Source organism: Manacus candei, unplaced genomic scaffold, assembly GCF_025592945.1.
Source record: "Manacus candei isolate 608988 ecotype Guabito, Panama unplaced genomic scaffold, ASM2559294v1 h1tg000011l, whole genome shotgun sequence".
NCBI lineage: Eukaryota > Metazoa > Chordata > Aves > Passeriformes > Pipridae > Manacus > Manacus candei.
The window spans coordinates 13,498,935-13,522,943 of record NW_026138059.1 but is presented as its reverse complement, the minus strand read 5'-3'; the positions used below and the strand labels follow the sequence as shown (position 1 = coordinate 13,522,943).

Here is a 24,009-nt window from a genome sequence, read left to right as displayed (position 1 = left end):
ATTTTTACGTATTCCACATTTTGCAACAGAAACAGCCGCTCCACAAGACTCCAGGGACAAGGCCGAGATGGCTTTTCCGTCAGCCCTGGTCGTAGGGCTTAGGGATGGAGTTTGACAGCGGGAAAGCGCATCAGCTGTGGCCGCCACGTCCGCAAATTGCGGGGCGGGCAGTGGGCACAGCTCGGGCGCGGAGGCAGCCGAGGGGAGGAGCGGCCGAGGGGAGGAGCGGCCGAGGGGAGGAGCGGCCGAGGGGAGGAGCGGCCGAGGGGAGGAGCGGCCGAGGGGAGGAGCGGCCTCCTCCCGGGGTCCGGGCGGGCAGTGTCGCGGCGCTGGGCGGGCTGGGAGGGCGGTGTGGCGGCGGAGCGGCGCGAGCGCACGGTACTGAGGCGGCGGGCGGGGAGTGTGAATGCTGCCGGGATTGGGGGCCCTGCCGGGAGGGCAAAGAGAACGTGCGCCACGGACGGGTGGGCACTTGAGAAACGTGCTTGAGTGTCCGGCCGTGCTGCTCCAGGGGGTTTGTCCAGGGGTTATTCCCCAGCGTCTCTCCTGCAGCATGGAGCTCCGACGGGCGGGTGGGTGTGCATAGAGGGTGTTCGTGTTCGCGCCTGAGTAGGTTCAGCAGGTATCCTAAAGAGGACCTGCTCACTGGAGTCCAGGTTTTGCAATATCTGGGGGTAATTTGCCTTTCATCTCGTCCAGACACTCCTCCTGGCTGGGGCGGTGGAAGGAACGCATTTTGAATCCAGGCTTGGCCTGAATCCTAGTGGAAACCACACGCCGGTGAGCAGTCACAGTTTTAAGATGGTCCGGAGGCCGAGCCGGGCTCTATGCAGCATTGTGTGTAAGGTCGTTCTGCTGGAACAGCCCTGTGCCGGCTGAGTTTGAGGAACACTGCTGCAGAGAACTACTTTGGGGTCCATATCCAATTAGGGGGAAAATTTAAGATTTTGCAGCAGATTATGAGCTTACTGTTAAATTCACTTACTTGTTTCTCATTGGAAGGCCAGTGCCTGAATTGATATGGACAAAATAACATGATTTTTTTTTAATACAGTGATCATAGCAGTAGCACTACCTGCCTGGCTGAGGTCCAAAGAAGGTCTAATTCTAAACATCAGGAAAATTTGTGATTAATTTTCAGGTCCATTATTGCTATTCAAGAAACGTAATTTACCAATTTTGATACTCTTTCATGACTTACTATTTTACAAAGGAATACTCACTACAGAGCCATAACTAGGTCACCAAAATACCTTGCAATCCTATGTATGTGTTCAGCCTAAACCCCAAATTCAGACCTTAGGCAGTGCATTTCCAAGAAGATAAAAGGCTTTTCTTACTCGAACAAAAAGACTCAGCCCTTGGCCAATCCCCAAAAGAAACTGTGATGAAGAAATATGGGTGATGTTGATACCTGAAATTTTTTTCACTGACACTGGTTTTGCTCTTCAGCTTTCCCAGCTGTGTTGAGCAGAGCACTGGGCTGAAAGTGGCAAGCAGGGCTCTGGCTGGGCTGAATTTTATCAGCTCCACATCTGCTTTGGGGAAAGGTGAGGGAAATTTGCTCTTTCTGCTAACGCTAGCCTGTCCTTATAGTGTGTTTCCCAGGCTTGATCCCACATGCTGGAGGTTAGAATGCTTGTCCAGTCTGTGAAGGTCCAAGTGCAGTTCTTAAGTATTTTTGAAATATGGAAGACTGAGAGCTCTCTTACTTGGTATAGCATAATTCACACACATACAGGAACTAGAAATGGAGCATAAGTCGTGGTCTTCTGTGGGTAGGGCTGGTAAGGGAGCTGTGGCAAGTCACTTCTCTGAATGCCTTATTGCTGTTCAGATGTCAGGAATCTAGCTAGACATCCAGCAGTTCTAGACTAGATGCCAAATCCAGTCAAGCCATAATCAAGTCCTTATTATCAATCGTATATTTTTGTATTAGGAGAACTTTGTTACAAGAGACTGAGGTGTCTGGGGATATAGACATTGCCAGGGCTAGGTGGGAACTGAGCATTGTTTTTGAAGACCTGTAGTTTGGACAGGGGCACCACATTCCTGAGTCCAGTCCCTGTTTGCTATAGCGCCTGAAGATACCACTCAACACAAAGGACTTCAGTGGAGAGGCTGGGGATGTGGTCTCCTCTCTCGCTGTTGTGCTGTTTGTTTGTGCCTCTTTATTGACGCCTTCGGGATCATGGCCAAAATTTCCACTTTGTGGCTCAGTTATGTATTGTGAAGTCTATGCAAAATTAAACAAGCCTGCCTGTAAATAGATAAAACCTTGGCTTAACAATGAAGCATTCTGTTAGTCTGTGACTCTCTTCTTACAAAATCTGCCTCATTCATCTGGGACCCATTACTGATAAGAATACAGTGATAGCATTGTTTCCAGCACCGGGCAAGCTCACATCAGCTGCTGATGTCATACTGTGGCATGTGACTGCACATGAAAGGACAAAGTGTTTTATCCCATTGCCATCATCTGGTGGGCTGACTTCAGCCCCCTGCTGCTGGGGGCATTGCCCAGGCCTTATCTGCCCAGCAGAGGTCCCAGTCCCATTTGTTTGGTTTTGATTTTCAAGTTTAGTTTTCAGGGCAAATGGGATATAAATCCCTGTTACAGTTTAACTGTAATAGAACTAGCTAAATAGAGAAGTGAGCAGGCCCGGTGAAATACTTTACTTTTAAAAGCTCATATTTGTAAAGAAACATGGGGCTCTGAATTGTCCTGTGAGAGAGGTGAAACCTGATGTTGCTATGTTGGTGTTCTTTGAAGCAGTTAATTTGACATACATTTTCAAGTTTGATATGACATGGGTGCTGTCACAAAACCCAACACCTACTAAAGATATTGCATCACTGCAAGGTTAAAAATGTGTTTATTCAGGAATATCCTACAGTTCTGCTTTCATTGTAAAACTCTAATGAGCTGTAAAAACTACATTATTATTTTTGAAGATATGTATATGGTTTAGTAGATGCTTGTTATAGTCTGTCATGATGTGATTTTGAATTGCTGCATATTCTGGTAGTGTGTATTTTTTCTTTTATTCCATTAATCCACAGAAAACATAGTTGCATCAAGCCCAAGTATCTAGGCCTTGGTTGTTCTTCTACTTTCACATTCATTCGACTGTTTTAAGTAACCTGGAGTGGAACATTTTAAATGCTAATTTAAAACATTTTTCCTGTAAAATCTTCATCTTGAATTTATTAGGAAACAAGAACTCTGAAATCATGGCAGGGAAACCCAAGCTGCACTACACCAAGGGAAGGGGGAAGATGGAGTCAATCCGATGGCTGTTAGCAGCAGCTGGGGTTGAGGTTTGTACCTTTTTTTTTATAAAGTGATCAGATTAATCTGTGATTAAAATAGGTATTCTCTGGAAATGTTTCCTAATTGCATCTGTGCTTAGGGATATGCACAACATTGCATATTGTGATGCAGAATGCTTAGATTCAGTGATACACTCTCATGTTGTACTTCATGTATGCCTTGAGCAATAGTTGTGCAGTAAAAGGATTTTAACATACAAAGAGAATTAATAGGTGTCATTTTTGAAACATACTTTAAGATGAGATCTGAAATTGTTGCTACAGACAAAACTGTGTATCTCTGACTTTTTCTCAATGCTCATAAATTCCCTCTGTCTCATGATTCTTCTCCACTGAAAGACCATGCATGCCACATGAAAACTTTAGAACATTTTCTCCAAACAAAGTGCTTTTCATTCTTTGTGTCAGGATCTGAGTAGAATAAATCAGCAGATCTGCTCTAAAGGCAGCAGTAGGGGATTTATCTAGATTAACATCAGGTAAAGACCATCCTAAGGCATCTTAATTTCTACATTAGGTTTTTGTTTGAGTATGGTTCTTTGAAACTATTTATATTCCATTAGAAATAAAAAGCTTTTTTAACTCACTTGTCAGTGTTGCTGACAGAGAAGCTGCACAGCATGAGTGCTGAGAAGACAAAGATCTTGTCCTTATTGAAATGTCCTCACTTACAAAAAAAAGCCAGTGAGGGAAAGAGGGAGATAAATGCTGTGTAACAGAGGCATGCATAACTTACAAAAAAATTCTCAATATTTCATGTGGCATTGACTGCTTTTAAGTGAATGATTTGGTAGCTGTTAACAGTTCATGCAGGCAAGTAGACTGGTCTTTATGTTGGGGAAGCTTTATTTGGAGCATAATGCAGTGTACAATACTGGGGTGTTGGGGACACTATAGTCCTTCATTATTTGCTGGAGCAGAGATGAAGAATAGGAGTAGGGGATCTGTTGAGGAAACTTTCCTGTCTGACCATCCAGGAGCCACTCCAGCAGTCCTTAAAATAATTTAATCATGGTGCAACAACAGAATAACAGCTTGAGCTGATGCCTTCAAAGAGGGACCCCAAACAAAGGAAACCCATGGCTTTTATACTCTCACAGTCTAAGAGTTCAAAAGCCTGGGGTCACCTGCTCCTGCTGTGTCTCAGCTGGCTGGTGGCACAGGGCCCTGCGCCTTTTCTTACAGAAAAGGTTGGCAGTTCATGGTCTCTTGCCTCCACTTCCACCACCCAGAGCTCACCCTGCAGCTCATACTGCAGCTGCTCACCCATCTACCTGCACTGAATGTATTCCTCAACAGGGTCAACACAATGAGAGAAGTATAGAGAATAATGTGGAGAGGTGGAGTCTGATGTCCAGACTTCCTTTCACTTCTCTATTGCCTTTGGAGTGACAGTGTTGTTTTCTATTGATGCTTTTCAGTTTGAGGAACAATTCATAGAAACAAAAGAAGACCTAGAAAAATTACGCAATGGTGAGTCTGTAAACTGTACCCTAAACATAAATTCACACCTATCACACCTACATAATAAAAGGACAACAGGTGATATTTCTGTAAAACCTTCATAGAATCAGTTGGGTTGGAAAAGACCCCTGAGATCATGAAGTCCAAACCTTGATCCAACACTGCTGTGGTTACTAGACCGTGGCACTAAGTGCCACATCCAGTCTCATCTTAAAAACCTCCAGGGATGGTGAATCCATCACCTCCCTGGGCAGCCCCTTCCAATGTCTGATTACCCTATCTGTAAAGAATTTCTTCCTAATATCTAACCTAAACCTCCCCTGGCACAGCTTAAGACCATGCCCTCTTGTCTTACTGATAGTTGCCTGGGAGAAGAGACCAACCCCCACCTGGCTACAACCTCCTTTCAGGGAGTTGTAGAGACTGATGAGGTCTCCCCTGAGCCTCCTCTTCAGGCTGAACAACCCCAGCTCCCTCAGCCTCTCCTCATAGGACTTGTGCTCAAGTCCCTTCACCAGCCTCGTTGCTCTTCTCTGGACCTACTCCAGCACCTCAATATCCTTCCTGAACTGAGGGGCCCAGAACTGCACACAGTACTCCAGGTGTGGCCTCACCAGCACTGAATGCAGGGGAAGAATCACTTCCCTGGACCTGTTGGCCACACTGTTCCTGATCCAGGCCAGGATGCCATTGGCCTTCTGGGCCACCTGGGCACACTGCTGGCTCATGTTCAGCTTCCTGTCAATACAAACTCCCAGGTCCCTTTCTGCCTGGCTGCTCTCCAGCCACTCTGTGCCCAGCCTGTAGGGCTGCAGGGGGTTGTTGTGGCCAAAGTGCAGGACCCGGCACTTGGCCTTGTTGAACCTCATCCTGTTGGAATCAGCCCAACTCTCCAGGCTGTCCAGGTCCCTCTGCAGAGCCCTCCTGCCTTCCAGCTGATCGACACTCCCCCTGCAGCTTAGTGTCATCTGCAAATTTGCTGATGGTGGACTCAATCCCCTCATCTAAACCATCAGTAAAGATATTAAACAGAACTGGGCCCAACACTGATCCCCCCCAAAAAAAACCTGAGTGTAAATCCAGAGGGTAAGCTTCTAGAGACTAACACTAGTCCTCAAAGCACTCCTAAATTTTAGCAGAGATTAAATTTTTGCAGTGAAAGAATTTTTGCATCACAATTGCTAAGGAGGAAGGATGAGCATTAGTATCCCTAATCATAGAATCATAGCACCTCCAGAGTTGGAAGGGATCCACAAGGATCATTGAGTCCAACCAGGATGGCAATGTTAGTATTTGTTACAGGAGGCAGAGGTAAGCCTGAATTAGTTCCCATGCTGGAAGCACAAGTATTTGCAGGAAAAACAGTGGTATATTTAGTAGCTCTTGTGGTGGTGAGAGTGTGGTGTTTCAGGTTATGCAAGGCTACTTTGAGACAGGGATGTCTTTGAGGAACAGTCCCATCACATGCAATTTGTAGTCATGGCGCTACAAAAATAAATCTGGCTTCTATGATGCCTCCAAATAGCAGAAGCTGAGAGGGAAATAAGTAACTGTAAAATTTTTCAGATACTATTAAGACAATAAAGAATTCTTTACAGGCATATAATACCGAGTATAAATACTGCTTCAATATGATGTGACCTGTAAAGAAGACCTGCTTCCTTATGGATGCATTCATCCCTCAGATTTAAGAATGTCTTGGTCTGTTAGCAGGTCTCTTCCTTAGTTTCAGTGTAGTGCTTCAGCAGTCTGAGTGGTTTGCTTCTTTTCCTTCCCTAGATGGAGTTCTGCTGTTTCAGCAAGTGCCCATGGTGGAGATCGATGGGATGAGGATGGTGCAGACCAGAGCCATCCTCAGCTACATAGCAGCAAAGTACAACCTCTATGGAAAAGACTTGAAGGAGAGAGCCTGGTAGGGTAGCAATGTGCTCACTAACACTCTTCCACGATTTTTAATATTTACCAAAAAAAATGTTGCTGTGAAATATCTGCATGTCACATGCATATACATCTGCCAGGGCTTTGGCTCCTCAGACCCATGGATTGGGTGATTGGACTTTGTGATTGATAAATTATTAACTGTCAGCTTTCTGAGAAAATTAGGGCTACCTTCAGACTCATTTGATTTCACAGATGAGAACTGCATTAAGTTCCTGGAGGAGAGTAATACAATAATAAAGGCTAAGTATGCCTTTTTTTGTCTTTAAATGGGAAAACAGAAGGAAAAAATTACAGCTGCCTGTAAAAAATGAAGTGTTGTTAAGTGTTCTAATTTCCTTTCTTCAACATGTAAATAATCTTTCACAGCTGGTTTAAAAAAAGATATGTGGCTATAGATATAATGCTACCAAAAGTTAAACCAATATTTCCCCATATTACTTTACTATGTAAGCCTTACTCTGTAAGCTTTTGTAAGAATGGCTACTTTCCATTCTCATACTTAAAGGGTTAATACAAAAGAAAAAAATCCTTATTTGCTTTTTCTTAAATAATGAAATAAACCTACCAATGTAGGTTTAAAAGTAAAAGTTTAGTTAAGTCCATAACCTAACAGACTGTCACTTACTATAGAGGCTTTTATTTTGCAACTCCAGAGATTGTGGGGATTATTACAGACTGGCAATTGGTACCCAGCATCCTTTCATGATTAGACCTCAAAATTATTTTTCTTTCCTAGTGTGGTTCACATATGTGGTGTTTTCTCCCACAGCATAACCTAATACATTGTCAATGGAAAAGCATGAACTCCACTTTAAATACATTGGTTGCAGCCTTTTTATTTATACATTGCGTATTGCAGACACTGTGAGCCTGCTTATAAAATGTGTGTTTTGAAAAAAACTGAAAGGGCTTTTTTCAAAGTGGAAGAACAAGAAAATAAACCAGTGTCTTATGTTACATTCACTAATTTTACTCAGTGATCGCTTCAGCATTGTATTTCAGGAAAATAACCAAAATGGAATGTTCGAATTATAAATATGAAACAAAAATATTTGTTTCAGGATTGATATGTATGTGGAAGGAACTACAGACCTGATGGGAATGATCATGTATCTCCCTTTTCAACCAGCTGATACAAAAGAAAAGAATCTTGCCTTAATCATTGAACGAGCTACAACTAGGTACTTTCCTGTTTATGAAAAGGTAAGTGATAAATCACCAGTAGTTTACAAAGATGTAAAGTGGTTCCCCCTTCCAGCCCACTTCCCTCTCCTCACACATATACTTTTCAGAAGGCAAGTGACAGTACAACTCTGGAAATGTATGATGGAGCCAGTATTCAGCAATATGAAAAGAGAGCCACAAAATAATTTTTTTCTGGTTTCAGCACTGAGTCTCTTTGCTGTCTTTTTTAAGACTCCTCAAAGAACAGATCCTTCTTTTTAAAGCTAGCGTAGTGGATGATGGCTTCTTAGCATTTTGCATAAATGCGCCATTTAAATACTTGTGCCAGCCTTCAGAACTTATTGCCTGAAAGTGTATTAGGTTATCATAGAATCCTTAAAGTTGGAAAAGACCTTTAAGATCATCAAGTCCAGCCATCAACCCAGCACCACCACCACGTTTACCATTAAACCATGTCCTCAAGTGCCATATTCACATGTTTCTTGATCACTTCCAGGGATGGTGAGTCCACCACTTCCCTAGCAGTCTGTTCCAGGGATTTACAACCCTTTGCATTAAAAAGAAATTACCTAAGATCTAATATAAACCTCCCATGGCACAACTTGACTCCATTTTCTCTTGTCCTGTTACTTGTTACCTGGAAAAATAGGCCAACCCCACCTCACTACAACCTCCTTTCAGGGAGTTGTAGAGTGATGTCTCCTCTCAGTCTCCTTTTTATTCTTGTTATTCAAAGTTAAATATAATTGTCCTTTACAGTTAAGGATCTAATTCTATGACCTTTCCTAAATCCATTGCCTAAATGTATTGTACTGAGAGATTATGACTGTCTTTCTCTGAATTGCTCTTTGAGCATCCTTAAGTGGGCACAAAAAGGCTCTGCAAACAGGATGTATCTAGCTTAAAAAGCATAAAGCAATTATTTACTGGCTAACATGTGCTAAAGAGTTAGTCTCTAATGAGCTGTGAGGGAAGGCATTGGTATGCTTGCCACCCCCACAGAGCACATGAAGAGTCTTGGCTAGGGAAGAGTTGGTCAGGAAGGGATGGGTTGTTCTTTGCTTCTACCTGGAACATTGCCATTTTATACCAGCTTGCTGTTTGTTCTGTTGTTTCATTTCTCCTGTAAGGATATTTTAATTTTTTTGTGTGTTACCATTTTTCTGTTTGATCCTCATCTCATGACTCTACTTGTGTTTGTAGCTTTACCTTTTGTGCGTTGTATGGTTGTACTGTACAGACTTTCTCACAGCACTTTTTCAGAGCATAGTGGTCTCCTTGGAAGTCTGTGCCAAGGGTACAAAGCTGTGTTGTTTCCGAGCTGAGTTGGGTTTCCAGCTTGAATTCTTGGTTACCAGGCAGCTGAAGTCCATTCAGAAAAATACAGGACTTCATGCAATTTCATGTCCCTCTTTATCAGAGCCTTAAATTGCACAGGTAAAGCCCACAGAGGCTGCCCTGTAAAATAATGATGTAAATGACATAATCCAGCACTTCTGTAATCAGAGTTCATGTATATCCACTGCCATACCAAGGGAGGGCTGTGCTGAGAGAGATTGATTGCACACATTATTCTTTCAAAGATTTGAAGTCTGATAAGTATTCAAGTTATTAAAAAATAAAAAAGGAAATGTACACACCAACATTCTCTAAACCTGTGCCTAGGTTGCATAAACTACTGCTGTGATATGTTTTAGTGTGTATGCTCCCTGGAGAGGAGTCTTTAAAATAATCCATGTTCTCTTACAGTAAAGACACAGCTAAAACTCTTCTGTGATTTTAGCCTAGTTAGAATGGTTAATAATTTTCTTTCTGTACCAGTTATTTAAATGTCCATTGATTCAGCTTACCAGGGTTTGCAGTCTGACAGAAAACATCCCTAGCTGTAAGTGCTCACTTTAAGCACTCAGAACCCAGATAGAGCAGCAAAAAGCAATATAAAGCCCTGCAGGCAATCGGGTTCTGATGCTCTGTTTGGGAGTTTCCATACAGTTTTGATAAAAAAGCTGTGGTGGACTTTGTTGGAACAGTGTAGGAAATAACTACATGAAGGTATCAGCTTTGCCTCTGCCAGGAATTACTGCCTCTGTTGTAAAATTGGCAGATGGGACTGGAGAAGGACTTGGCTTCCAAAGTAGACTGAGGTGTTAGTTTTACTGCACATTTGGTACTTGTTTAAGTGTAGCATTAGCGTAGCTTAGGCACAGACACACGTCCCTCCCTTGGTTCTGCTATGAGGGTGATAGTCTTTAGGAAAAAGGTAGGCTGCAGAGCTGGTAACTGCTCTGAAACTGTTCTGCAACATTCACCAAAACTTGTCTACTACAGTTGTTTGTAGCTTTGGCAGGGTGTGATTCTTCCATCAGCAGTTTGCCACAAAAGAATCCTTCTTACAGGATGAAGGGTGGAAAGGCTGTGTTCCTTCATTCTGAATGTATTTCAAACTATAATCAGCAATCTCAAATTTTGCTGAAACATTTGCTGAAAATCCATTTGACCATTTTCTTAAAAAATTCTAGGGGTACTTACACATAAACTGTCCTGACTACTTCTTTCAATTACTTCAGTCCTGTTTCTTTTGCATGATTAAGTTTTCATTGGGGTACTGGACTTGATATACAGCTACTTGGTGCAGTAGGTTAGAATGAGAGATAGGGCCACACATGCTGCTGAAACATGAGTTCTGATTTAATTTTTTATATAAAGAATATCTATCACTTTCTAATTTCATAGGTTCTTGAATGGCTTTTTCCTGCTGTGTGTTTTTGTAGATATCTGCCTGTAATGAAATATCTAGATAAAATTGTTACATCCTATATGACTTTTTGAATTTTTCTTTATTTGTTCATATTTTATAGGCCTTAAAAGATCATGGACAGGATTATCTTGTTGGCAACAAATTAAGCTGGGCAGACATCCATCTGCTGGAAGCCATTTTAATGTCAGAAGAATGTAAGCCTGATATACTGTCTGCATTTCCTCTGCTACAGGTTGGTAATCATCTGATCTCAATATGGAACGTAACATAGAAATATCACTGACCAGTCTTAAAAGTTATTTGATGTTTACATCTTTTGAGCCATTGTACTGATGGTTCTCTGGTCTATTTCTGTGGACTACAAAAACCTAACTCACTTGCACTGCCTTGCCCCCAGATCTGCTAGGGCCTTACCTTTCTCCAGCTTTACTTTTCCCAGCTGTTCTCAGCTGGCAGGAATTCGCTTACTGATGCTACCAGTTTGGTCCTTTAACTGCTACTTTCATGTCTTCAAACACAGCAGCGAGCATCAGGAAGGGAAGTCTGCACCCTGGTGTGTGTATAGTTCCTGTCCTTTTCTTTTTGCTAGCAAAATTGTATTTTGAAGAAATCATATAAAAAGAGCAGTTAAGTTTCTTATGTCATGACTTCTGTGGTACTTTGCACTGAAATATTCCTGTCCTTGCCTCTTCCCCCCCCCCCCCCCAAATATATCTGTTGTGGGTTTTTTGCTTTTTATTTTTTTCTTCCACTTTTTACTAGATGAATCTTAACTCTTTAATTTCTCCCATCCCCATCTGGGAAACGAAGGTAAACTTTATAGCATCAGCATCACAGATCAGAAAAGGCTACTACCTTTCTCTGTTTAGTAGTGTATCTGACAAAGAAAAATCTAAGTCACCTGATTATTAAGCTATAACGGATGGAGTTATAATTTCATTACACTCATTGGCTTTACTGCTGCTTCTTACAGGCTTTTAAAGGAAGAATCAGCAACATTCCAACAATCAAAAAATTCTTGCAGCCTGGCAGCCAGAGGAAGCCACCAACAGATGAGAAGTTTGTTGCTGTTGTGAGGAAAATATTCAATATCTAATCTGCTGAAGATAGCACAACTATAGTATGTTACCAGAGCTGTGCCTTGTAAGTGTAAATTGCATACTTGTGCTCCGTAGCTTGCATCACGTAGTCAGTGTTGAAAAAGAATACACTTTTAAATTAGAGTAAAAGACTAATTTGGACCTGTTGAGTGCAGAAAATGGTATTTCATTGAGCAGTTACATGAAATAAAATATACTGATACTTTGTGTGTGTTCAATTATGGTACATGCTTGGTAGGATAAAATGTTTCAACTGTAGCTTCCACAGTACTGTAGAAAGCTACCCTACCCCCCATCTTCCTCTTTATAAATTCCAGGAGAGAGGAGACACTCCATGAAAATGGAGAAGTCATTTAGATTCAGGCCTCAAATCTTTTGGGTTGGCTCTCTAGGTGTTCTCCTAGACCAAAGTTCACTGTCCCCTGCTGTATTTCACTGCTGTCTCTGTACTTTCAGAACTGCAGTTTAAAAATTAAATAAATAAAAACATTTAAAAGAAAATAAAATTAAAACTCATGATCCTTGTAAGTTACTGGGCAAAAAAAAAATTTTTAGTCCCCACATGAATCTCTTAGAAGCTATTTTTTTCACTGAAAGATCAAAGTACTTGTGCTTAATTGGCCTGCTGTGGTTTACATCCATTGAAAGTACCTATTCCCTTGCTCTTCTTTTTGCTCTTGACTGGATGGGCAGTGAGGCAAATGCCCCTTGAACATTTTTTTGTTAAGGTTTTACCTTCTCCAGTCACTTCCCAAGTAGTTATAAAGAGAACTGCACTGACTGCTTACCTTTTCAGTGAAAGAGTTAGTTTTACTTCAACAGTGCTTAAAGCGCTCACTACTGTTTCAGATTCTTTACCCTGATTTCACAGGAACCACCACTGTTCCCTTTAAGAACAGTGCCATAAACTATCCTTCTTTGCAGTTAGTTCTTTTTCTCAGTAGGACTCAAACTGATTAGGCAAACAAATAGTGGAAATATAGAATTGCTGCCCAGCAAAGTTAACTGCTTTTCTGACTTGTGCCTAAGAAAAACCACATGCATCTCAGAGATACAAATGACAAGCATCCCACTCACCTGGGCACTGCTGAGTTCCGAAGAGTTTTACGTTAAATTACGTCATTAGCTGGAAGTAATAGTTTGCCATGCCCACCATAGTACTTGTTTCATTGAGCTATTTCTCTGTTACAAACAAGTGCTATGATTTGGGAACCATCACAGAGACTGGAACAGAACATCGCTGTTGTGTTCTGTGAGCTTTTAGTCCCATATGATATGTTGGACTTGCTGAGAACACTACCCGTGTTTTGGCTGCTCAGGAATTCCAGCACTAGCTTCTGGATTACAGTGGAGCTTGGAGGCTAGCCCCAGCCCCCTGCCCCCATGGCTAATTCAGAGAACGCACAGAAGGATCAACTCTGGACATGCTCTGAAACGCAACATCCTAAACTGCATTTAGGATCTAGGGTAGCAGCAACTGCAGATTGCCTTTTGCATTTCAGCACTGGGTTGCCTTAGCTTTTCACTGCAGCTTAATCTAAGGCGTTCACTGTGTCTACATTGCAAGTATCCAGATCTGCATGTCACCAAAGCCTGCTATATGCCTGATACGCCTTCAAGTTCTGCTTCATGGTGAAATGAAGCACATCGTATTTGTGCAGCTGTCATCCCAATCTGAAATCTGTAACATACCAGCTCAACCAACCTGGCAACACCTGGAGGTGACAGATACCAACATCTGTCAGCAAAAGATTCCAGAGCTGTAGGCTGTGGTTTGGGGTTGGTAAGGATTTTTTTGTGTTGTGTGTTTTCCCCCTGCTTTTTTTTGCCAGTTATGCCTGAGCTGCTCACACCACCTTGTCACCACCTAAGCCCCTGCCAAGAACAATAACCTTGGTATTCCCCTAGTGGGTTTGTGCACTGAGATCTGATACACGATAGCCTTCATAAGCAAGCTTTGATGAAAAAAATGAAGCAAAATTTCTGTCTTCAATATTGCACTCACCCATACTCAATTTACTAATGGTTTGGCTGTACACTTCCTCTACACCAGAAGACAGTCTTGGCCAAGCTTTGAGACCCAGGAAATATTTATTTTGTATGTCAAACAAAGCAACTTTAATCCTGAATAGTTTATGACTGAACAGTCTCCTTTGCTTCAATAAGACTGGAACAGCAAACCTGTTCAAGAGTACTGAGAGTTTGGAACCTCTTTCTGCAGGATGGCAAACATTCCTCAGCTGTGGTTCGTGTCAGTGGCAATTTACAGCATGATATATGTTTTAAACCACTAGAGTACAAAGCAGATCACCAGACTCTTCATTGAACAGTCTCACTCAGCTGCATAAAAACTTGAGAAGTTTCAAACATTTTACATTTTATTTGAACACTGATAATAGGTTTTAGATTTGGACTCAGTGGAATAAGAAGTGTTTGAAAGGAAGGGTTAGGGTTTTCTAGTGCAACACAGTACAGGCCCGAGACTTTATTGATTTAGAACTGATTATTTAATAGACAAACTACAAAATTATGCTTCAATACAAGATACCTTTTTAGCATAAAGATGTATTTATATATATTCTTCTCTCAGAGATACAGTGCGAGACTAATTCAATTTCCTGGGGTGCTCAGCACCCTGAAAAGAGATCAAACTTACAGAGAAAGATTCCTTGAGTTAACAGACTGCTTAATGGAAGTAGATCAAAATATATCAACAAAACATTTGTTTTAGTTTTTAAAAAAAGCTTGCAAAATATCAGCCCATGTCAATCAAATAACAGGTACAGATCTTTTACAGAAAAGATAAATGCAATGTAAGATTTGTGTTCAGACTTGTTTTAAAATATGGAGAGCATGTCTGTTTGTTCGGTGGGCACGGCAGTCATACTCATGTCTTGAGTTGCTAAATTCTGCTACAGCAGCATAAAAACAAGCCTCAAAATCATCAAAAGACTGCAAAAAAACCCAAAAAAATATAATTATGGCTGTGCATGAACAAAACCAGTGAAAGTCATCATTAAATAACAGGGCATTCATAAATAACTGATGCTTAGAGCCTTATTAAGCAATCTTTTTAAGTGTCTAAATCTACACACTCAGTGTCTGTTGAAACACACAGCCCACCTAGGCTGGAAGAGTGATCCACAATGGACAATGTTTTCTGGTGTAAGTCCTGATTCTTAAATTTTGCATCTTGACAATTTGCATCTGATTTTTATCTCCCTGTCTAAAAATCCTGGAGTAAAACAGAATAGTCTATATTAAATCTGGTAACAATGAAGCAACAGTTATTATTTCTTCAGAAGATAGAGATTCTGACTTACAGCTGAAAAATGTTTTGAGTTACAGAGTCATTGGGAAAAAAAAGTTTTTACTTACTCCATAATTTAATTCCAAAATAAGACGTACAGAAAATGACATTTTCCAGAATGTCCAATAGCAGCAATAAAGCAGTTGGAATGGTTAGAAACATAATTTGCAGAAATACTGACCAAAGTCCTTAGGTCAGGTCAAAAATGTTGTGGTTTTCAATGGTGCTGTGCTTCCTGTAGTTTTGAATGCAGCACTTCTAAACCAAAGTCTTGGCACTTTTTTAAGATGACTGTGTGAAATTAGACTAATTATATGGATATGTATTCAAAACCCCTGAGGCTTATCCAGGTTCTTCCAAGAGCCTTATCAATATACATTAATATTTAATTGCAGACCTCTCCTTTCTGTGCTGCAGAAGTCACTTCTTATCAGCTGTATCTGGCTAGTGAGATGAAAAAGCTGTTCACTATAAACAGGACTGTAACCTCCAAACTAATTTCACTTAAGCTGTGTAGTTGCTAAATGATAGTGACTACCGCTGATACGGCTTTGAATCAGGTGTCAAATGGCAACTATTTGAAAATCAGCAAAATCTTTACATTAAGACCCTCAGTATTTACCTCAGGCATGCTACTAGTCCGGCTGGCATTAATTTCTTGGACCTCTTGAACCTCATTCCCATTATAATGGTCAAAAGAAAAGATGAAACTGTAAAAGACAATTCAATATATTAATGCTCTCACTTCTCCCAGCAGAGCATTCAGGAACATGGAGAATTATCAAAGGTCAATGCTGTTTTGCTATGAACTGCAATTTAATAAAATTAGATCAGATATAGGGTCTGTAAAAACATTCTTGCTTTTCCAAAATACACCACTATGATTTCTTTCAGCTACAAATAAGGTTTCTATGTGCAGCAGAATGCTAAATCTTATTCCACGGATACTAAGTAAGTTTGTCAGACAGTGAATTCTACTCCCCCTGTTACTACATTCATAGGGATACAAATAAAGGAGGAAGAATCTTTGTAGTAACAGTAACATGTATGCTGAATTACAGGAATAGTGTCTTATAAATCCCACCACCCCAGATCACTGTAGCTGTTTTCTAACTATTCAAGGAGCTAGTTCAATCAACTTTTTTTCTGTTTTATTTTTAGAATATTAGCTCTTTATTTGTTGAGCCTTGGAAGGTTTGCCACTTGTTTTTGCTACAGAATATGGCTATCAACATCTTCTTCATCATGACCACAAGTTCACTTGTATCCTTTTGTTACAAGGGAACCATCCATGTCTGTGACAAGAGGTGGGCAGCCCAAGAGGGAACAAATGCAGCACAAGCAGCAGAAAACAAACATCGTGAAAGAAATTGCATCTTCTTTCTGGAATAGTTTTACCTAAAAATGGAGGCAGCAGTGAACTCATCAGGCAGGGGGATTTCATCTTGAACTATGGCTGCAGAGAACTACGTAAATGAGAATCAGAGGATCATAGAATATGATGAGTTGGAAGGGACCCATCAGGATCACTGAGTCCACCTACTGGCCCTGCATAGGACACCCCAAGAGTCACACCATGTGCCTTAGAGTATTGTCGACACACATCTTCAACTCAGACAGGCTTGGTGCTGTGACCAGTTCCCTGGGGAGCTTGTTCCAGTGTCCAACCACCCTCTGGGTGAAGAACCTTTTCCTGATATCCAACCTAAACCTTCCCCAACTCAGCTTCATGCTGTTTCCTTGAGTCCTGTCACTAGTCACCACAGAGAAAAGATCAGTGCCAGCCCCTCACCAGGAAGTTGTAGACTGCAATGAGGTCTCTCTTCAGTCTCCTCCAGACTGAACAAACCAAGTGACCTCAGCTGCTCCTCACACAGCTTCCCCTCAAGGCCCTTCACCATCTTCATTGCTCTCCTTTAGATGCTCTCTAACAGCTTAATTTCTTTTTATATTATGGTGCCCAAAACTGCATGCAGTACTAAAGGTGAGACTGCGCAAGAGCAGAGCAGAGCGGGACAATCACCTCCTTTGACTGGCTGGCAATGCAGAGAATACATAAAATTGCAAAGATAGCTGGCTTCATCAAACAACTGTCACCTGAAATGCTTCCTAGAAGTGGGCAGAGAGGCAGGACTTCTCATAGGCAGCTGGGCTTTATCACTCTTGCAGCCAAAGTAACGCCAGTTACACAAATCTCTTCTTTTTATGGAGCAGTTAAAAACCATCTGGCTAATTCTCTTCAAACTCCACTGTCTATTCCTGTGAACAGTCCTGTGTTAACAGGTGTCAAAAATTAGTTTTAAACTCTCTCCAGCATTATAAAACAAGCTCTGACAGTTACAAGTATCTTGCAGAATTCTACCAGCTTTGTGCATTCATTAAAGATACCCTGCAAAAAACCCCTATTACGATCCATTATCCATTGCTCTTATTTTCTAGTCCCATAGCCTTGATCCGCTCAGGAGTGTCTGAAGAGTGGACTATTCCACAGTAGTTGTCTTGCCAGAACTCTGAGTATCTTTACATTTTATTACAAGCTACAAAGCATGTTCACTCTGCAATGTTATTTTTTTCCAGTTGCTACTATCTGGCTTTTCACATGTGCCATTGACTTTTTAAGATGTTCAACTTTTTGACCTGATTTTCTAAAGTGCTGTACATTCAGTTTCACCTTAAATCAGTCAAAGAAATTCAGTAAATCACAACAAATTCAATTCAGTGAATCATATTCAGAGCAGAATCAACTTGCACTGTGCATAGCACACTTGCATACCAGTGCTCTTTGCATACTGAAGTCTGACTTTCCACACCTGCTTCAAACACATAAAATTGCATTGAAGTATTCAAGAAAGCACAGAGCTAATTTCAAGGCGAGTAGGAAAATGCCTGAAATAATAATTTACAGAACAACTAAGAGAATTTGCCTGAGGTATCCATATGCTACATACTCTTTGTATGTAGGACAAGTTACAAGAACCCTACTTTCAAGGTCTTGTACTAAAACATTACCTACGTTACTGTAGGAGACTCTTGCCTAGGTGATAAATACTATAGATAATTATGGGTTTGGAGGAGTGGTTTTTCTTTTAGATTTACTAACCTTTTAAAAGTTTGGGTACTTGCTTCATTTTACATTGTAATTTACTGTACTGCTTTCTAAGTTCAGAGTGGTCACTTTAATCCATGCACTTAATTTCCATCTTTCATTTGTGCTCTGCTTTTCACACTTTGGCAGGTTAGGCATAAGTGAAAGCATTCTGATTTTCTACAGAAGCAATGCACATTTATTACAGAAAGCCCGTACTCTTCTGAAACTATCATATAGAGTAACCACCAAAGGTTGTTAAGGTATGGGAATGTGTCTAATTCTTCTTTCCTCTGAAGTTTTCCTACTGAGTTCTTCATTCATTTTGGATATCTATGTATCTACCAGCCAGATACACCACGCTGGAAGAGATTAAGAGCAGCCTGAATGGTTGGTCCTGGCAGAGTACTTTGTACAAACACTTCCTAACTCACTTGAGGCAAAATGACAACCTTCTTTGATACATTCAGCACAAGTGGATACTGAAGAGGGCACCCATTCATAGCCAAGGTTAAATATATGTTTAGGTTTTAAGCAATTAGAACATGATCTCTCTGCAAACATTCTAAACTAAGACTGTTTTAAAAAGTCTTTTTTCCTTTTACTCTACAGGAAAAAAACTTTCTAAGGCAGGTGAGGTGAACTCTATCTCATCTGTATTGCCATAATTTCTACTAAATAAAAATATACATTTCTTCAGTTGAGAGAAAGTCCTCACATGCCTACAGCCACATGAAATGCAGAACACCGACTATTTCAGTATATCTGATGTTCACAAGCACATTAATGGAAATTTTGTATTAGTCCTTTCAAAACCAAGGAATTGGGAAACAGGCAAAATTTAATAAGTTTTAATTAGTCTCCTCTTCCACAATTTCTGTATCTAAATTAGTGATTTAATTGACCCATAAAAGTACAATTCCATATGCTAGTTAAAAGCATCTCACACTGAATGAATACAAATTTACACATACTTCAGGCTATGTCTTCATTCAAAAAAATTTTTTCTTAAGAGTGGCATAACTTAAAATGGGCCAGGTCATGGTGGCAAAACCAAAAATCCAATTTTAGGTCATCTAGGAGCAGATCAGATACACCATTATCACCTTTATTAAAGAACTCGGTGGGAACAATTTGCTAACAATGCTGCTCAACATTTTTTTGAAATGGAAATTTTTATAACTGTGATTGGTGTAAAGCACAAAGCAAGTATGAACAGGATACCATAAGTTCTAAGTTCAGAAAAAACAATTGTGTACTCACACAATCTGGATTAAATGAATTTTAAATGCATTTCTGCATGTGAAACCACAGCCCAAGCCACCTTTGCTAAAACGATGAGTGCAACAAGCTCCCAATTGCTCTTGTTGCAAATCACTTGTGCAAGGTTAATGTCCCCTTTAGGGATTGTAGTTTCTTGCGTCCGTGAGGGTTTCATGGCAAACTAGCTAACATGACAATTATTGCATAGTTTGTATTCTGTCTTTCTTAGCAGCAAAGGAAAAACACTAAATCAAAGTATTTGTTTCACTGGGGGCTGAGGATACGTTACATTATGTAAGACTGGATCCCACACCTACTTTATTGCTGAAATTACTTTCTAATCTGTAAAGCTAATGATTCAATTGCAGTACTATCCCATGTTTCTCAGCTGGATTTCACAATATGTGCAATGTTAGGTAACCATCTAATAAAAGGAGGTGCTGCCAGGTGGTACACACCTGCTGGCTCTGCGTAAATGATCTGCCTTACCTTGAGAATGGTTCTAGTTCAAGTCTTGAATTTTGCAAGCTAAGTTGAAGTGTCAAACTCTATTTAAAACTCAATATTTAAACCAAAGCAATATTCAAAATTTACTAAAGAGAGAATTTTACATGCAGTTCAGGATACTGCTTGTTGGTTTGTTTGTTTACTGTAGTAAAACACTTACACAATGATATCTTCACATTTCTCGGATCACATGTTACGCAGTAAGCTCCATAACCAGCCACAGAACCAAAGGTGAGGCCAGCAGCTAAAGAGATTTTGCTACCTGCAAGAAACCATTCAAGTGTTATTTCTCAATACAATGTCTTTAAGCTCAATCTTTATACAGCAGTTCTCTCTCTATACAGTATTATCCAAATATTTTGAAAAAAGAACTGATTTTGCCACAGTCCAGCTAGCTTACCCACTGTGAATAGAGAGTATTACTTCTGTAACTGGGTCATTCTCCTGTGTGGTAGTACGGGCAAAGTCAACTAAGTTAGAATAAGATGATCAGGATCCAGTAATACTTGCGATTTGAGAAAAATAATACTTGAAGCACAAACCTAAATTTAGCTATTACCTCTATCATACATACCTTTAGAAGGATTTTTGTAATTTATCTGAACTATCTGTTCATTTTAACTATATCTTACAGCACTTGGGAGCCTCCAAAAATGGTAGAAATGCGTCAATATATATAAAGAGTAAATTGGACAACACATGTCCAACATCATAAGGCCTTTCAGTCTGACATCAGTCCTGGACAATAAAATGGTATCACCAACATCACATTTAATTAATAAAAAATAAAAACCCAATTAGATGGCAGTGAGGATGAAAATAGAGCTTCCAAAAGTAACATGACATCTTCTTTCAGTGTTATTGCAAAAGGGGTTCATAAATCCCAGAGTTTCAGTAATATATTTAGGTTTCTGAGCACACATTTGTCTTGGTACCATATGATAAAAGCATAGAATCAGCAGGCATTATTTGGATTAAGCTGATCCCAAAATGTTTGTAAAGAAAGAATCCAGACCCCCAGGTGTCACTTAGCTCCCAATTCTGTTATTTTGAATACTTTTAATCAAGACTTTGCAGGAAAATGGAAATTATTACCAATAAAAAAATAATCTGTCACAAGGACTGACCAACCAAGAGTGAAGAAAACAGGTGAATGGGATAGTTAGTGAGTGCAGCTGGGTGTAAACACAAAAATACAGCACGTTTTCATAGTGAAGCCATGTCTCTAAGAGCAAAGCATGCACACACTATGAAGGGAAACAGTGACTCTAAATCACAAGAATCGGGATGAATAATGGCCACAGGGAAGGAGAGCGCTGCGCTGCTGGAAGGAACTTTGTGGGAGAGCTGACGGGACCAGCCTGGAGCTCCCGCCTGCCCGTCCTCGGTACCGCTGCGACCTCTGCCGGGTGCTGGGCTCGGGCACGGCGCTGCCACCTGGGGGACTGCAAAAATCGCTGAAATACCGAAAATGCGCTTTATAGTAAAACCGGCCTCCTTATCTTAGAGGGAAAAGACACAGTTCTAATAGTACGAGAGAATTAACCACCAAATCAGAGTATGCAAGTAAAAGCGGTCCTTTCCAGTGTTTTTCTGGGAATGTCAGAATCAAGCCTGGATGTCTCTAGAAAATAAGCTGTAATCAAAGATCATCTACTGTGCTCAACACAGGAATAGTTACAGAAAATGAGAAGGCCCAAAACACACCAAAGGTCAAAGATAACATGACAGCCCCTCTTTGCCCTGAAAACAAACTCATCAGTCACCACTTAAATGCTTAAGCTGACCCAAGAACATCTTGTGAGACTCAGTGCATTTACAGCAGTGCAGGACGGATTTAACATGCAGTTGTGTTAATTACAGCAAAACTTTCATGTCTCACATTGCATAGAGGAAATTCAAACGCTTCATTTCCAAATCCTGCTGCCTCAGTATTTACCTTTACGAGTGTATCCTACAACACCTCCAAAAGCCAGCAACGAAGCATATGCAAAACCAATCCAGTCAATAGCCATGGTCCCAAATCTGGAAGAGAAAACACATTCCAACTGAAGGCAAACAAATTCCTTCCTCCTGGTAGAAAAGAAATCATTACTTAAAGGTTTCTAAATAACACCACAGTCTTCTAAGTCGTGTTTGACTACTATGCCAAAACATTCAGAAGGTATGTCTGTTGGCTATTGTACCATTTTTTCACTAACTGCTGCCCTTCCTTACACCCCACTATCCGGGTATTTCCATTAGGGGATTTTTTGGGATGTGTGTGGCATGCATTTTTCCCAGTCAAAAATAAATGTATGGAAGCAAAAAGCTTGACATCATCCAAAGCATCGGTTTTGTTGCACTTGTACCACATGGTCGATCTGGGCACACACTATGGATACATATAGGTCTTCTGAGTGCACAGCTCAGTGCCCTTTCAGGCACACTGCACCTGGTGCATTTTAAGCAGGACGTCGTAGACCCTGCAACACTAGGCAAACCCAGGAATTTTCACAGTCTACCCAAAGCTTCCAGGCAGAAACTTAGGCTGTTTTGGGAAGCTATATGTACAGTAGCTTTATCCTTTCTGTGTCTATGCCCCTTTTGTTTCACCTTTCCATTTTGACGACTGTCGGAAGTTAGGCTCCTGTCCTCCATAAAGCATTTAAGTTTCTCTTGTGACATCGGTCCCCACTCCTCCGGCTGAGCGGCGCGAAGGCAGCAGCGGCAGTGCCGGGCAGGGCACTGCAGCCCGACAGCCCCCGCAGCGCCACGGCCTCTCCCACCAGTCTGGGGCGCATCTTTCCCCCCTTCTCCCAGATAAAGTGTACGCTTAATTAAGCGCATCTTTCTTTATACCTGAGCAGGTGTGCCCTTGATCACACTGTTAAAGGGTGGCAGCAAAGAGTGCACACTCAGCATTTCATGTCCAGCCTTTAATATTAAAGCGAGCAACTCGCAACGAGCCCCCTCCCCGCCGGCTGTAACCCCCTCAGGGCAAAAGCTGGATTCGGGGACCACGGCGCCCCCGAGAACGGGGTCTGGCGCGGCAGGGGCCAGGCTCACAGCCCGGCCTTCGGGGCCTGGGCAGACGGCGTTCGGCGGAGCGCGGCCGGGGCCCTCCATCTCCCGCCCGACCCCGCGCTCGCTCTCCCGCTCTCCGCGGTGGAGACCCCGGGACAAGGCCGATACCCCGCTCGCCCTCGGCCGCCCCCGCCGAGGCTCATCCTCCCCGCCGCCCGCCGTACCTCGTCCCGCCGCCCTCCGACCTGCCCCAGCCCCGCCTCCCGCGCCCGGCGGGCACCGTGTGGCGCCGCGGTCCCGTCTGGCTGGCCCAGCCCCGGCTCGGCCCCTGGGGAGGCCCTGCCGCCGTTATGGCGGCGCCGCGGCCCGGCCCGCCCGCAGCGCCGCTGGCGGAGCGGAGGCTGGTGGCGCTTGGGGAGGCCGGGCCGCGGGGAGACGAGTGGTGGGTGAAAAGTTGTCGGTGAGCCGGCAGTGTGCCCTTGCGGCCGGGAAGCAAATAGTATCCTCGGGTGCATTGGGAAGAGCGTGGCCAGCAGATCGAGGGAAGTGATCCTCGCCCTCTACTCAGCCCTAGTGAGGCTGCATCAGGAGTTCTGGGCTCCTTAGTATAAGAAAGACAAGGAGAGGGTCCAGCGGAGGCCACGAAGATGATAAGGGGTCTGGAGCATCTCTCTCATGAGGAGAGGCTGCTGGAGCTGGGCCTGTTTAATCTAGAGAAGAGAAAACAGAGGGGATCTCACTAATGCATATAAATATCTCAAAGGCGGGTGCCAAGAGGATGGTGCCAGACTGTTCTCGGTGGTGCCCAGCAACAGGACAAGGAACAATTGCAATAAACTAAATAGCAATAAACTAAACCACAAGAAGTTTCACCTCAATATTGAGGAAGAACTTTACATTGAGGGTGGCAGAGCACTGGAACAGGCTGCCCATGAAGGTTGTGGAGTCTCCCTTTTTGGAGACATTCAAAACCCACCTGAACACATTCCTGTGTCACCTGCTTTAGGTGACCTTGCCTTGGACTAGATGAACTCCAGAGGTCCCTTCCAACCCTAAC

General features: G+C 42.0%; 2 protein-coding genes across 5 annotated transcripts; one reads left to right on the top strand and one right to left on the bottom strand.

Annotated features, from left to right (window-relative positions):
- The first annotated feature begins 292 nt into the window (after positions 1–292).
- On the top strand, positions 293–11,986 carry LOC127466821 (glutathione S-transferase). Of its 2 annotated transcripts, XM_051778138.1 has the most exons (9): positions 293–378; positions 700–780; positions 1,453–1,550; positions 3,215–3,321; positions 4,755–4,806; positions 6,577–6,709; positions 7,800–7,941; positions 10,782–10,913; positions 11,655–11,986. In XM_051778138.1, exons 4-9 carry the CDS (start codon positions 3,235–3,237, stop codon positions 11,775–11,777), a joined length of 669 nt encoding a protein of 222 aa, XP_051634098.1. In that variant the 5' UTR covers positions 293–378; positions 700–780; positions 1,453–1,550; positions 3,215–3,234; the 3' UTR covers positions 11,778–11,986. The 2 variants fall into 2 exon arrangements, with proteins under 2 accessions (XP_051634098.1, XP_051634097.1); XM_051778137.1 differs by lacking the exon at positions 1,453–1,550.
- A 1,867-nt stretch (positions 11,987–13,853) lies between these two features.
- Positions 13,854–23,269, bottom strand: TMEM14A (transmembrane protein 14A). 3 transcript variants are annotated; one of them, XM_051778151.1, is made up of 5 exons: positions 23,177–23,269; positions 21,886–21,971; positions 20,107–20,208; positions 15,714–15,801; positions 13,854–14,733 (listed from the first exon to the last, which is right to left on the bottom strand). In XM_051778151.1, exons 2-5 carry the CDS (start codon positions 21,959–21,961, stop codon positions 14,694–14,696), a joined length of 306 nt encoding a protein of 101 aa, XP_051634111.1. In that variant the 5' UTR covers positions 21,962–21,971; positions 23,177–23,269; the 3' UTR covers positions 13,854–14,693. The 3 variants fall into 3 exon arrangements, with proteins under 3 accessions (XP_051634111.1, XP_051634110.1, XP_051634109.1); XM_051778150.1 differs by lacking the exon at positions 23,177–23,269 and adding an exon at positions 22,542–22,661; XM_051778149.1 differs by lacking the exons at positions 13,854–14,733; positions 15,714–15,801; positions 23,177–23,269 and adding exons at positions 15,826–16,489; positions 22,542–22,727.
- Between the last annotated feature and the right edge of the window lie 740 nt (positions 23,270–24,009).

Excerpts from the sequence above, each read along its gene's own strand:
- LOC127466821 (XM_051778137.1), top strand. The coding sequence starts at position 3,235 with ATGGCAGGGAAACCCAAGCTGCACTACACCAAGGGAAGGGGGAAGATG. Across the intron at positions 3,322-4,754 it reads TAGCAGCAGCTGGGGTTGAG|TTTGAGGAACAATTCATAGA; the intron begins GTTTGTACCTTT and ends GATGCTTTTCAG. Across the intron at positions 7,942-10,781 it reads ACTTTCCTGTTTATGAAAAG|GCCTTAAAAGATCATGGACA; the intron begins GTAAGTGATAAA and ends CATATTTTATAG.
- TMEM14A (XM_051778149.1), bottom strand. Across the intron at positions 20,209-21,885 it reads TGTAGGATACACTCGTAAAG|GTAGCAAAATCTCTTTAGCT; the intron begins GTAAATACTGAG and ends GGTTTCTTGCAG. Across the intron at positions 16,490-20,106 it reads AAATGTGAAGATATCATTGT|GTAAAACTATTCCAGAAAGA; the intron begins GTAAGTGTTTTA and ends CTCCATTTTTAG.